At 37.2% G+C, this 13,465-nt stretch overlaps 1 protein-coding gene across 1 annotated transcript in view; it reads right to left on the bottom strand.

The window, feature by feature from the left end:
• Positions 1-13,465, bottom strand: part of ITGA8 (integrin subunit alpha 8) — a 169,479-nt gene that overhangs the window by 137,738 nt on the left and 18,276 nt on the right. The window contains exons 3-4 of the mRNA XM_072825691.1: positions 8,491-8,591; positions 5,555-5,678 (exon numbers count right to left, since the gene is read on the bottom strand). Of these exons, the coding sequence (XP_072681792.1) occupies positions 5,555-5,678; positions 8,491-8,591 (225 nt within the window). The remainder of the gene's footprint in view (positions 1-5,554; positions 5,679-8,490; positions 8,592-13,465) is intronic.

Genomic DNA, 13,465 nt, shown 5'->3' with positions numbered 1-13,465 from the left:
TGTACGTCTACAGCTTCTAAAGTGCTTGATACAAAATCAAAATGTACTTTAGTGGAGGGGGAATCCCAATCATTATGTAGTTTGATATGAACATGCAAATAATTACTGCTTTTTTATCAAGGATATTCCTGAATGGAGACTAAAATAAGAGAGCAAGAAAGGAAATGCACATCATCATAGGAAAAATTTGTAGACTAGGTGGGCCTGTTCCAGAAGCTTTTTGATAGATCCAGCCCTTCTAGCTTTTTCTATAGTGTCTTCTGTTTTTTCTTCCCTTTGGTGAGTACATAACTAATTTTAGCATTGTTATCATCCGTTCTTCTCCAGATGCTCCCTGTATATTTTAATACAGTGTTTTATCACATACACTGTTTTTTCTTTATGATAATACCTGTTTTTAATTCAAATGTCCATTGATGCGTAGTGAGTTATTTTTAAAGCTGAGGGGTTTTTTTCAGCTTTAATCAGGTATACTTAATATACAAAAATATTGTATATTTTAATATATGCATTTTGATGAGTTTGGACACATGCATACACTCATGAAACCATCACAAAAAACAAAGTAAATACGGATTTCTATCACCTACAAAAAAATTCTTGTGTCCCCTTGTTTGTTCGTTTTTTTGTGGTAAAAATATCTAACATGAGATTTACCCTCTGCAATTTTTAAGTGCACAACATCTTACACTGTATTTTTATGAAATTTCTTCCTTATTTGAAACTATATTTTGTGGTTTGTAGTTCCAAAAGCTATAAAGTTCCCTAAAGGTTCATCTGTATAACCTCAAATGTCTGGGTACAAGTCTTCTGGAAGTTCATATGTAAATAGAAATAGAAATATGCATCCAGAAATATATATGAATACCTGATGTGTGATTATGTAAACATACATGTGTAATGTATATATTCAGAAATGTATTTTCCTAATGTACAACCTCTTCAGAAATCCTTTTTTTTCAGAAATCCTTTTTAAAATCAACTCTTTCTTTCATTTTTAATATTGTAAATTATTCAAAAAGGAAGAAATATGACCACTCTTTGAAATTATTTTGTTTCAAAACAAGAAACTGAAAAAATTAAGAGAAATTACTAATTTTTTACAAACCTCATTCAGAAAAAACCCAATTTTGAATGTTTATTCGAAGCAGTGATTATAGAGGAATGTGAGGTAATTTTTTGTCTTAGATTTATAGTTTATGAGAGCTAAAAGAATCTATCTTCCTGGAACTTCAGAGCATCTGTAAACTTTACAATTATGTCCCATAATGAACTCAGGAATCCAGAGAATCATGCTGCTCACTCACTACTGTTTGTTGGCTTTCAAAGTAGAATGGAAGGATGTATGTAAATAATCCTCACCTGAATTATGAATGATCATAAGAGCTGTAGGCATGTCATGAATATGAATGAGTAGATTAGTTCCCACATTGCTTAATGTATCAGTGGGATATGTTTGTGGTATGGAATGAGCATGAGAGAGTTCTTTAAAATCTCTTTTGAAAATAATATTGCTGAATTTCCTCCCGTGATATTGACCATATGCTCCTGAACAAGGTGGCTTTGTGGTAATGGACTGTAAATTCCTGAGGGAAGGACAGGAAGTCTGCTCCTTGGGTGAATTTAAGGAGGAAGAAGTATTTGTAGTAAGAGGTTGACCACGAGAAATACAAAAACTGTAGATGTCCACTAAAGTTGAAAGAATCCTTGGCAATTTATTTAGCTATTCTGCAATTCGATGTAAGCTCCATTTTTACCTTTGTCAAGCTATTCTTTGATTTAGGAAAAAAAAAAAAGTAAGTAAATTGGCACCGTGATGTGCTTGTGTCACTCAAGACATGCACATGAGAAAATGCTCTGCATCACTTGCCAACAGGGAAATACAAATCAAAACCACAATGAGATACCACCTCACACCAGTGAGAATGGGGAAAATTGAAAGGCAGGAAACCACAAATGTTGGAGAGGATGCGGAGAAAAGGGAACCCTCTTACACTGTTGGTGGGAATGTGAACTGGTGCAGCCACTCTGGAAAACTGTGTGGAGGTTCCTCAAAGAGTTAAAAATAGACCTGCCCTACGACCCAGCAATTGCACTGTTGGGGATTTACCCCAAAGATACAGATGCAGTGAAACGCAGGGACACCTGCACCCCGATGTTTATAGCAGCAATGGGCCACGATAGCCAAACTGTGGAAGGAGCCTCGGTGCCCAACGAAAGATGAATGGATAAAGAAGATGTGGTTTATGTATACAATGGAATATTACTCAGCCATTAGAAATGACAAATACCCATCATTTGCTTCAACGTGGATGGAACTGGAGGGTATTATGCTGAGTGAAGTAAGTCAGTTGGAGAAGGACAAACATGATATGTTCTCATTCATTTGGGGAATATAAATAATAGTGAAAGGGAATATAAGGGAAGGCAGAAGAAATGTGTGGGAAATATCAGAAAGGGAGACAGAACGTAAAGACTGCTAACTCTGGGAAACGAACTAGGGGTGGTAGAAGGGGAGGAGGGCGGGGGGTGGGAGTGAATGGGTGACAGGCACTGGGCGTTATTCTGTATGTTGGTAAATTGAACACCAATAAAAAATAAATTTAAAAAAAGACACAAGCCTACTATATGATTCTTGTTTTCAGATAAAAGCTCAGACTCCTATGTAAGTGCCATGTGCTATATTTTAACTTGAATTCTCTCATCACAGAGGCACTCAGTCAAAAAGGCAGAACCAGAGGCAGTGACAAGTTTTATAAATGAACACCCTCCATGTTAGTTAGAAGAGTATGATGTATGACCAAGGCAAGAATGTGAAGGATGGGCTCATCGGTTCAGCTATAATAGTTTACTGTGATGGAGAAGCCTCTTTAGCAAATCATGAGCAATATGATACGAACAGGATTGATGAAATACGTTCAGTGTTAAATGTCAGCTCTATCATTAGTTTTCTGAGTACATTCAGGATTTTATTTCTCTATCTGCCTTTTATCTTTAGCATAATAGTAACGGCCTCTCACTGAATCATGGAACACAACACTCTGAGTGGAACAGGACTCAAAATATGCCTCTGTTGATTGTTGCCTGTGCCTGGGAAGCTCTCCCTGCCCTCTAACAGCCATCTGCTAAGAGCCCTTCCCATGGTCCTGTCTCAAAGCTCCTCTCCCCACCCAGGCAGGCATGTCACTCTCTACTCACTTGCCTTGTTATATTTCTTCATTGTAGCACTTTTTGCTCTCTGACTTTATATTTTGAAATTATTCTTTTAAAAAATTCTTTTCATTGATACATAATTGACAGGGGACAAACATATTATTAGTCCAAGGTATATAACATCATAATTTGCTCTATGTTACTGACTGCAAGATGATTACTACAGCAAGTCCAGTTAACACCTATCACTACATATAATTACAGTTTTTTGCCTTATGTTGAGAACTTTTAAGATCTACTCTCTTAGCACTTTTCAAATATACAATACAGTATTCCTAACTATAGTCACCCTGCTGGATGCTACATCCCCTGTACTTATTTATCTTATAACTGGACGTTTGTACCCTTTGACCACCTTCACCAATTTCACCATCTCCCCACCTCCCACCTCTGTATCTATGAGTTTGGATTTTTTGTTTTTTGGTTTTTGGTTTTTGGTTTTGATTTTCTTAGGTTCTGCATATAAGTGGTCTTTTTGTTTGGTATTTGTTTTTCTCTGTCTGACTCATTTCACTTAGCTTAATGTCTTCAGGGTCTATCCATGTTGTCACAAATGTCAGGATTTCCTTCTTTTTATGGTTAAATAACCTTCCATTATACATCCATACAACATCTTCATTATCCATTCATCCTTCAATGGACAGTTAGACTGTTTTCAGGTCTTGTCTAGTGTGTGTAACGCTGCTATGCAGATGGGGGTGCAGATATCTTTTTGAAATCCTGATTTCATTTCCTTTGGATCTATACCCACATGTAGAATTGCTGGATCTGAACACTTACATGTTTGTTGTCTGTCTCCCCCACTAGAATGTAAATTTATTAAAGACTGAGTTTTATTTTCTCTTGTTCTATGGTTTATTCTCTAAACATAGAATAATTAGTGTTCAATGTGTTGAATAGATACATAATTGAGTCTCATTATCAACAAGAAGCCTCTGTTTTAAAGCCATCTAAAATGAAGTCTTAATTTAACAGATTATTCATTCAGCTGACATTTGTCATGATGTGAGGAAGTGGCTAATTTATTTCAATATTTTAAACAAAAGTCAAAATCTGTTTGCCAAAATCCTCCCCCAAAACCATCTGAGTTAGCTATTCCACTTTGATCTTTGGATACAATCTCCATGGCTTCCTTATTAACCCTCTGATAGCAGTGATCCATTCTTTATCTTCATTGCTTTATTTCTGATATTTTTTATTACCTTGCCAAAATTAATCTTGAATTTAAAAAAATTCACACAAAATGATGAAATTTTACTTACAGTTTTGGAAATCTAATCTGAGATTGTGTTTTTAAAAAATCAATTTCCTGAAATCAGTTACCAGAATATTCTTTCTAATGACATTTCTTTCCTCAATGTTTTGCAAACTATCAAGAATATGAATGAAAATCCATTGGTTGCTTTCTGACAAATCCCGGGGGACCAACATGATACATAGCAAGCTGGAAGAGTTCACAAAAGGACTGAGTTGATCAATCAGTTGGAAATACTGTCCCAAGTCTGTGGGTGTTCCACCAAGAAGTGATTAAACAGGAGTGCCCCAAAGATGGCACTCACAGGCTTGCCTTTGGGGATACCTTGCTGGAAGGCCCCTAGGATGGCCAGATGAGTCTTATGTTCTAAGTGTACAGAGTCATTTTTTAAAATGGGGATAACACACCTTAAGGAGGGAAGTGTACCATGCAGATAACTGGAGCACACAGCTGCCAAAGAAAGCAACAGCTGTCAAGAGCACAGGCTGTGCAGCATCTAGGTGGCTCAGTTGGTGAAGCATCGGACTCTTGATTTGTGAGCAGTTCATGATGTCAGGGTTGTGTGATCGAGCCCCCTTTCGGGCTCTTGTGCTGGATATGGAGACTGCTTAAGATTCTCTCTCTCCCTCTCACTATGTCCTTCCCTCCCACTCATGCTCTTTCTCTCTTAAAAAAAAAAACAAAAAAAAAAAAACAGGGTGTACAGAAAGCTGATGTCAGAATGTCCCTAGTTCCAAGCACACTAGCTAGCTAAGACGGATCCTGCCATTAACAAGTGAAGCAGGGGGTGCACCTTCTTTAGATCTAGTGTGAGTTTTGAGTAGCAACTGAGAATTTAAGGCTAAAAATAGGGAATAGGTCAATTCTACTATAAAATATGTAAAAGAAATGTTCTAGAACATGAAGGAGGATCATCAGAATTCTGTGCCTTGGCTCCCGTGTCACAGCCAGGCATCCTGAAAGGCTGTCCATCACCTTCACCCCCATCTCTTTGTCCTTATTATTGGTCCTCTGACATTACGGGTACCGTCTACCATGGAAAGGCTCATGAGCTAAATTACAGTTTCAAGGAATAAAATCACTTACTGTTCCGACAAGGAGAATATTCTGCATATGCACTGAAGTTCTGGATCGCTACATAGCAGGTGCCAACTGGGTCCTTTTCTGGTGTTGGTTTAAGAGTCCTCCAGTGATATAAAGGAGCACAGGCCTGTGACACATCAAAGACAAGCAATATTTCCTTGATATAGTTCATACTATGAAAGGATTTAGCTTGTTGACTAAGGTACCTAGATTCGTGGCAAACTATGTTAAATTAGGGGGTGAATTAACTGGCTGCCAGCATGATGGTAAGTACCTCAGCCATCAGAGTTCATGAAACTTCCAAAGCCAATTATTTAATGCACCATAGAATCAGAACCAATTAAACATATAGAAAGGAATGAGTCTCCCCAATCCCTCCTCCCCTGCCTGCCAGATTTTAAGTGAAACAAGTGTCACCTGGCAAAAATAATTATTTCCTAATAGCAAAAGAACCCATGTTTTCTTTTCTTTTTTAAAAAATATTGGACCTATCTACAATCAAATGATCACTTAAGCAGTGTGATGAGAACTGTTACTTTCTTTGTCTAATTGTTGCTTCAAGAAATTATTTTCAAATCAAAGGATGCAGACAAATTTGTAAACCTCTGTTTTGCAGATTTCCCTGGTATATCACTAACAGCGTATCTCATGACTTCTTAAACAATGACTTTCATTCGGACACCCTTACCACAATGTTCTTGACTTTATTTTTCACTTTTTTTTCACTATTTTTTATTCATGACAAAACAAAAATTAATTTAAACAACAGTAAGGACACATGATTCTTGCATGAAATATTCTGGTCACTTCTCCAGAAGCTTGGATTCTAACAAAAGCATGATATTTGCAAAGATATCAAATATGAAAGAAAATTTACGAAAGCCTATTTAAGTAAATTAAACAATATTAATTTCATTACTAAGGAGAGAGGCAAGAAAATAAATATGTAGAAAACGTAGGCATCTTTTTCTTGTTTTGCTAGCTTGAATTCTCCATAAATGTGTTTTACCTGATTCTTCAAGCTCTCATCTCTGAGGACACAGAATTGCAGATTCCAAGAATATGGAACCACTAGCCTACCTCCTAATTTGATGGTACCACTCTTGAAACGCTGTCAGAAAAATGAAGGCAGACACTGATTTTAAAGTCCTTTCATGATTCCAAACGTGTCCTCGATAATCAGTCCAATGCGTAACTACTTTTAGTAAAAATAACTTATGGCATCAAGTAAGAAGAATATTTCCACTCCTGAGTTTTTTTGGTATTGTGAGGTCTTGGCAGATACGTAAAAAATGTGAATCTCATCATGTTCCCTTATCTTAGGGCCCTCTTGGTAAACTGACAAATTATATGATGAATATGTTTACCATATAGATCCCAAGGGGAAAAGCAGGAGTGTGGGCAGAGGCATTCACCAGCGCAGCCCCGTATCCCGCCAAATGGCCTCACCTGCAGGATCCTCAGGCACACCTAAACATCAGGAAAATTCTTCCCAGTACTTGCCTGGTGTCAGCTCTAGAAAGTTTTCCTTTTTATATCTGCTCAGTTTCACACTGATGTGAAACTCACTGATGAGATGAATTTGGATTATGACCCAAACTTAAAACATACACACATGACACCAGGATATTCAAAAGGATACTTCAGCATTTTCAAGTTCTAATAATTGTCTCATAGGGTAGCATTTACTTCTTTACCCTGCTGTTTTAGTGCTCAAAGGAAAAACATTAACTTGAAATATGCTTAATATTATCTTATTCCTTTTCACAAAATTTTGGAAATGCCAGCATGTCCCCAAATTAACCGTTTTGATTATGAACATGACATATGATTTTGTTTTCAGTGATGCTCAAGGTTTCTACCAGCACTGAATAAATGCACATGTTGACAGATAAATTTTCAAGACTTAAAAATATCAATACAGTGCCCCAAAGATTTTTTAACCCCAAATAGTTATTAGATGGAATTAGCTTTCTGAAGCATTCACCTGTCATACACCACTAAAGGATGAAGAAGTTTTGTTTTGTTTTGTTTTAATACCAATTCTGGAATGTGAAAACCATATTAATGCAAGCACAATCCTATAGAGACCATACTATAAATTCTGGACTTGTAACCAAAGAGGGCTATCTGTATTCTATATATCACCTGTTTATGTCAAAATCTCTTTGGGGAGTTAACCACAGACCAAATAAAGCAAGGCATTTCCTTTAGATACTTATTAAATCATAATTCAAGCATCGTTAAACAAATCCTAAAAGCAAAGTCATTACTCCAAGATTGTAAGGAAATTAAAGCCAATGCCTTAAAAAATTCTCCCAACAAAAAATTTCCAGGTCAGCCTAATACAGGCATTTATTTCTCAATAACTTAGACATGTATCATTACTTGAAATAATAAGAGAATAAAATTATAAAGTCATGGAATTTTAAAGCTCAATGATAGCTACCTGGGAGTGAGTTTTTTTACTTGAAAAAGTATTAATGTACTCAGAGAATCATGTAGTTAGTAGTTATATTTTTAAAGAAAATTTTCCTTTAGTTTTAAAAATGATCAGTGATGCCATAATAGATACACTTTTAAAGAATCCTAATTGCAGTCCTATTTCTCTCATCAATTTTTAATCAACCCTTTAAATCAATTTTAAGCAATAAAATATTTACCTCCTCAAAATTTAGCTTTTATTTTTCTATCTTCCTTAGTTGTTTTTGAAATATTCAAAAATATCTAACTGATCTGGAAAACAAGGTTTATCTCCTGTAACTTTAAACACTAGAAGAGATTCCTTAATTTGAAACACTAAGTTTGTTTTTAGAACACTGATAAATTTATCATTAAAAATCTGGCATGTCCTTACATGAAAGTATTTTTATAAATATGAGCTTTAAAACATTTCAGAGTACAGATTATTCCAAAGCATCCCCATGATTCATACTTACCACAACTTCTCCTTTGTGAGCTCTCACTGTTGCTCCAAACCACTGATTTGATTTAAATTCTATAGGTTCCTTGGTTCCATTAACTCTGATTTTTCTGTTGTCTGAGAAAAAGGACATGGAATTGTTAATAATTTGTAAAATGTGGCAGCCTGATACAATATGTAAAAATGAACATGTCCATTAAAAATACTTGGAAAATAATTTTCATACATGGAGGGGGAGGTTCCAGCCAAGTCTTTTCATTTAGAAAAATACCAAATGAAATTGTGTATTTGAACATAATATTTCACAACTTACCTTGCAAGAAGCATTTTTTTTTTACAACTTATGTTTTCAGAGATAATTGTATTGTAAACTTGATGTGGACTCTGCTAGTCTTGAATCTACATGTTTGTCATTTGTCATTGATTTATAAAAGATCGAAGACCAAATATTTATAACTGCCCTAAGGAATTCCAATATTTTGTTTTCTTTTTTTAAAGATTTTATTTATTTATTTCAAGAGAAGAGAGAGTTGAGCATGAGCAGGGGTAAAGGTAGAGGGAGAAGCAGACCCCCTGCTGACCTGGGAGCCTGATAGGGAAAGGGGAGGCAGGGGGCTTGATTCCAGGACCCTGGAACCATGATCTGAAGTGAAGGCAGATGCTTAACCGACTGAGCCACTCAGGTGCCCCCAAATCTTCCCCAATGGGAAGCACATAGGAATCTCACCAATCAGAGAAACACAAGTTTCTTGGCTGAGTTAGGAATGATTGTGAAGGACTCCCAAGGTCTTGGTTTTTAACATGTGTCCATGCAGCCACAGAAAATAACACCTCAACGCAGTTTTATATAGACTTTGCAGATGTCAGAATGAGGGGGGCGATTTGGGTAGAAACTCAACCCAATTATAGCACATTTCAGGTCTTAATAAAAAGCAGATATCTTTTCTTTCACTCTTGATTTCCAGTCAATGTATTTCCCACGTGGTTCTAACCACATGGTTCTAACTGGAGCTTCGTCAGTATTAGTTAATGAATTTCAAAAGACATTTGTACTGAGGCATTTTATTTACATTTTATTTGTATGTGTTTCCTTTGGTATGCATTTCATTTTTCTTCCTTGACTCTGTAATAAATGCATTACAAAATGAACTTTTAACTCCTATTAAGTGAGGCCAAAATATACACATAATTAACATTAAATTGAGTTTACATGATTACAGACTTTCAAAAATTATGTATACTTAATCTTAATCTGAAATTTACATTTTACATGTTAGTAGAAAATCATGAATTTCCTTCTTAAAAACCTTATGCTTTTGTTGTTTCTGAGCTTTAAAAAAAAAAAAAAAGTTCTGTAAATCCTTACTCGAAATGCACACAACTAGCAGAGAACTAGAGCATCTTACAGATTACAGCATAAACTTGAAAATATAAACATTCCTATTTATATGTAGGCACTTTGGAAGATTGTAGAACTCAGACACAAAGAATCTTGTCACTATTTATAGGGTGATTAGGGACAATTCTTTTAATCCTTAGAGTTTTTATTTCTTCTGCAAAATGAGGCTGAGAATACCTTCCCCCTTTCCTCTCTCACCGGTGATCAAAGTCATAATGATCACATGAGATAAATGAAATTGAAAATGCTTTTTTTTTTATAAGCTGAGAAGCTGTATACTACAGAAATCCTGTAGCCATACAACTTGAAGTCCAAACCCTTTACAAATACCTTACTTAGAAACCTGGAAACTCAACCTAAGTCCAAGACTTGGAAAGGACCTCACACACATGCATAGAATATGTTATTATTAGTGATTTTTGGTACTCAGCAGTGAAATTAGTAACACCTCTCAAGATTGTCTATGTGGTGTTGATTAATTACAGAGAGAAAATACAGCACAGTGGCTTTAAATCTCCAATCTGCTAAAAAGCCATGAAAAGACCAGCACCTCCAAAATTTCAAACATCCTTAAAGGAGATCCTAAAAGGACTTAAAAGCAGGTTGCTGGGAGCAAGGAAATGGATTCTGGGAAAAATCAGACGCCAGTTTCAAATTGACTTGGTTTTGCTAGAAAAAACGATGTGACTTTGCCTTTGGGACTCCTGAGGCACCTTCTCTGGTGTTCTGAGGCTGAACTGTGTAACTGGATTAAAAGCATCAACTGTGGGTTATTTTCCAGCAACAAATTTCTTCTGCACCAAGAATACAAATGAATGGGCTTCATTATTACACAAATTCCACAGGCAATCCAAGGATTGCAGGAGAGGATTCCACTGTCCTTGATCTTCATTTACTGAGATGAGCTTCAATCTAGATGGGTCATCCATTCCTTGATCATTGAGGTAGACCAGCCACCTTCTCAAAATTCTGCTTTATTATTTTGATATGTCCTGTGACTTGAAATCTAATATCATAATTCTGTAAAATTTCAAATGAGTGAAATATACTTGGGGTTGACTATGGAAGTGAACTTTCCAGTGTCCCACCTTCCTTTTCTGTACAAGATTTTTTCACGCCAAATACCTCAACACAAGGCTCCGTTCTGTCTGTTGCACACCAGTGCTCAAGAAACCCATGCATGGACAATGTCTTGATTTGATTTGATCTGTTCTTTACTGAAAATAACCCCTGGGGATTACTCAGCAAGGCTTCTGCCCTCCTGAGCCCTCCTCTGTGTGGCAGAGGGCTGAAAGCCTGGAACGTACATTTCCTAGACACCCCTTACGAGTAAGACTCTGGTTGAATGAGAGGCTCATGAGCTGTCTGGAAAGAGAAGACGGAGAAGCTATTATGCTCTGGTGGCATCTGCGGGCACACATATGGGCGGCAGTAGTGACAGATGTGATGTTCTTTGTGCAGCTCTCAAGTATCCCTTGATAATCATCCCTTTAGGGTGCATCAGACAGCAGAGATCGACTCCTGAACTTCTATATTTCTTCACTGGCAGGCAGTGACCTTCCCAACCTTCATACCCCCAGGCTTTTCAAGGTCAGCCTCTCAGTCTCTGTATGCTATTATTTTCTAGTTGTAATACTCGGAGTGGTCTCTGTTCTCCTGACCAAACTCCCACTGATGCACTGATGACATGGGGCAAAACAATTAGGATAGACACATGGGTATCTATAGCAGAAGGAAGGCACTGGTTACCCTAAGTGCATTGTCAAGCCCAGAAAACTCTTGGAAGGGCCAGTGGTTCTGGGAGATAGTGGAGACCAAAAGTCACCTAAACAATTCTCTCCTTGGCACATCACCAACTATGGAGAAAACAAAGCCACAGGCTAGGTTAAAGTTTTATAGTGACGGCATGTGATTTAAATCTCTCTAAGCAGCAAAAGACTACTAACAAAATTAGTAAAGAAAGGAAAATCCAGCTGAAACTTTTGTCAAGGGAAGGATCAATATAATGTATATGTAAAAAAGCTCCCATATCAATAAAAGACTAGCATTGTACAGGAGAAAGCTCTAAGGACTTGGCATAGCAGAGTGAAGAAGAAATTAAAAAGCCTGTAAATTCATGGAGAGGTCCCGAGCCTCAAATTAAAATAATAATGGCTTAACACTTTTGTCACCTACCAATTTGACAAAAAAATATTAATGGTCATTCTGCAAGACAATAAATCAACATAGGATTTTGGAAGGGCCACTTGGCAATATATATATCAAAGTTTTAAATGTACATTTTTAAAAAATATTTATTTCTTTTAGAGAGTAAGAGAGAGCATGAGTGGGAGGGGCAGAGGGAGAGGGAGAGAGAATCCCAAGCAGATTCTATGCGAAGTGCAGAGCCCCACACGTGGCTTAATCTCAGGACCCTGAGATCAGGACCTGAGCCAAAGTCAAGCATCAAATGCTTAACTGACTGAGCCACCCAGGTGACCCTAAATGTACCTTTTTTGGGGGTGGTGGTGAATAATTCAACATTCAGGATTTTGTTCAATGGAAATAATTACACAAAAGCTGAAAGATGCCATATGAACATATCTGCCATCCTGGTTGTGATAGCAAAATTGGAATTTAAATATTTATGCAGAAGGGATTCAAACAGAAATTTCTGTTATCTGTAAGGTAGACCACTATCCAACTGTTAATATATGCATGACAGACTCGTGTGCACTGATACAGAACAATATCTACAAAATGTATTTTTCTTTCTTAGCTCTTTCAAGGCTTTAAGAAAGTAGAGAAAGGTCCAAGGGCTTAATATAACACACCCTTGTAGGCGGAGTTGACCACTAAGCTTCCTCACATTTACAAATACGACAGTATCCTTTGGCAACTATCCCCGGCTCCATCCCCCCCTTTTCTTCTCCAGAGGTATCCACCATCAGGTATTTGTACGTTTTTGCCGATCAAGGTGACCGTGAACTGGTACCTCCTTTGTTCTGTCCTCACTGGCATTTCCCTGATTGGCGGCACAGTGACCGTGTTTTTCTATTGCCACACAGCCTTTTCTGCTGCGAATTTCCAGTTCACAACCCTTGTTCATTCTCTCTCTTGAAGATTTGATTTTATTGATTTGTTAAGAATTCAACATATATTCTGGGTATTGATTGTTTTCCCCACGTATATGTTACAAATATACCTAGTATACTATCTTTTTTCTTGGGCGGTTGTAATCCCACCTCTGCAGTGATTAAGTCCTGACACAATTAAGGCCCCTGCCTGCTTCCAGCATCGACTCCTCCAACTGCCTAGGCTCAGGAGGTGCAGACCCATCCATTTTTCTGTCCCTTAAAATTTTTTTTTTTCCTGTCCCTTGAATAGTCTCAGCTTTTGCTGTCTTCTCATTGCATTTACTGTTCCCGCTGCCATGGTTTTCCACACAGCTGAGCACTACCTGAGATGATCTTATTTGTTGGTCTGCACGCTTCCTGTCTGTCTCCTTCAGAATATATGTGAATCCCATGAGCAGAGACGTTAATTCTGTTTCACCTCTGTATTTCCCACTTTTAGGATGGTGCCTAGCATGGGGTACGCCCTCCATAAGTGT

Source organism: Canis lupus, chromosome 5 (assembly GCF_048164855.1).
Source record: "Canis lupus baileyi chromosome 5, mCanLup2.hap1, whole genome shotgun sequence".
In the NCBI taxonomy this organism is placed as follows: Eukaryota; Metazoa; Chordata; class Mammalia; order Carnivora; family Canidae; genus Canis; species Canis lupus.
Note: the sequence above shows the minus strand (reverse complement) of the source record. Positions and strands in the feature narration are given on the sequence as shown.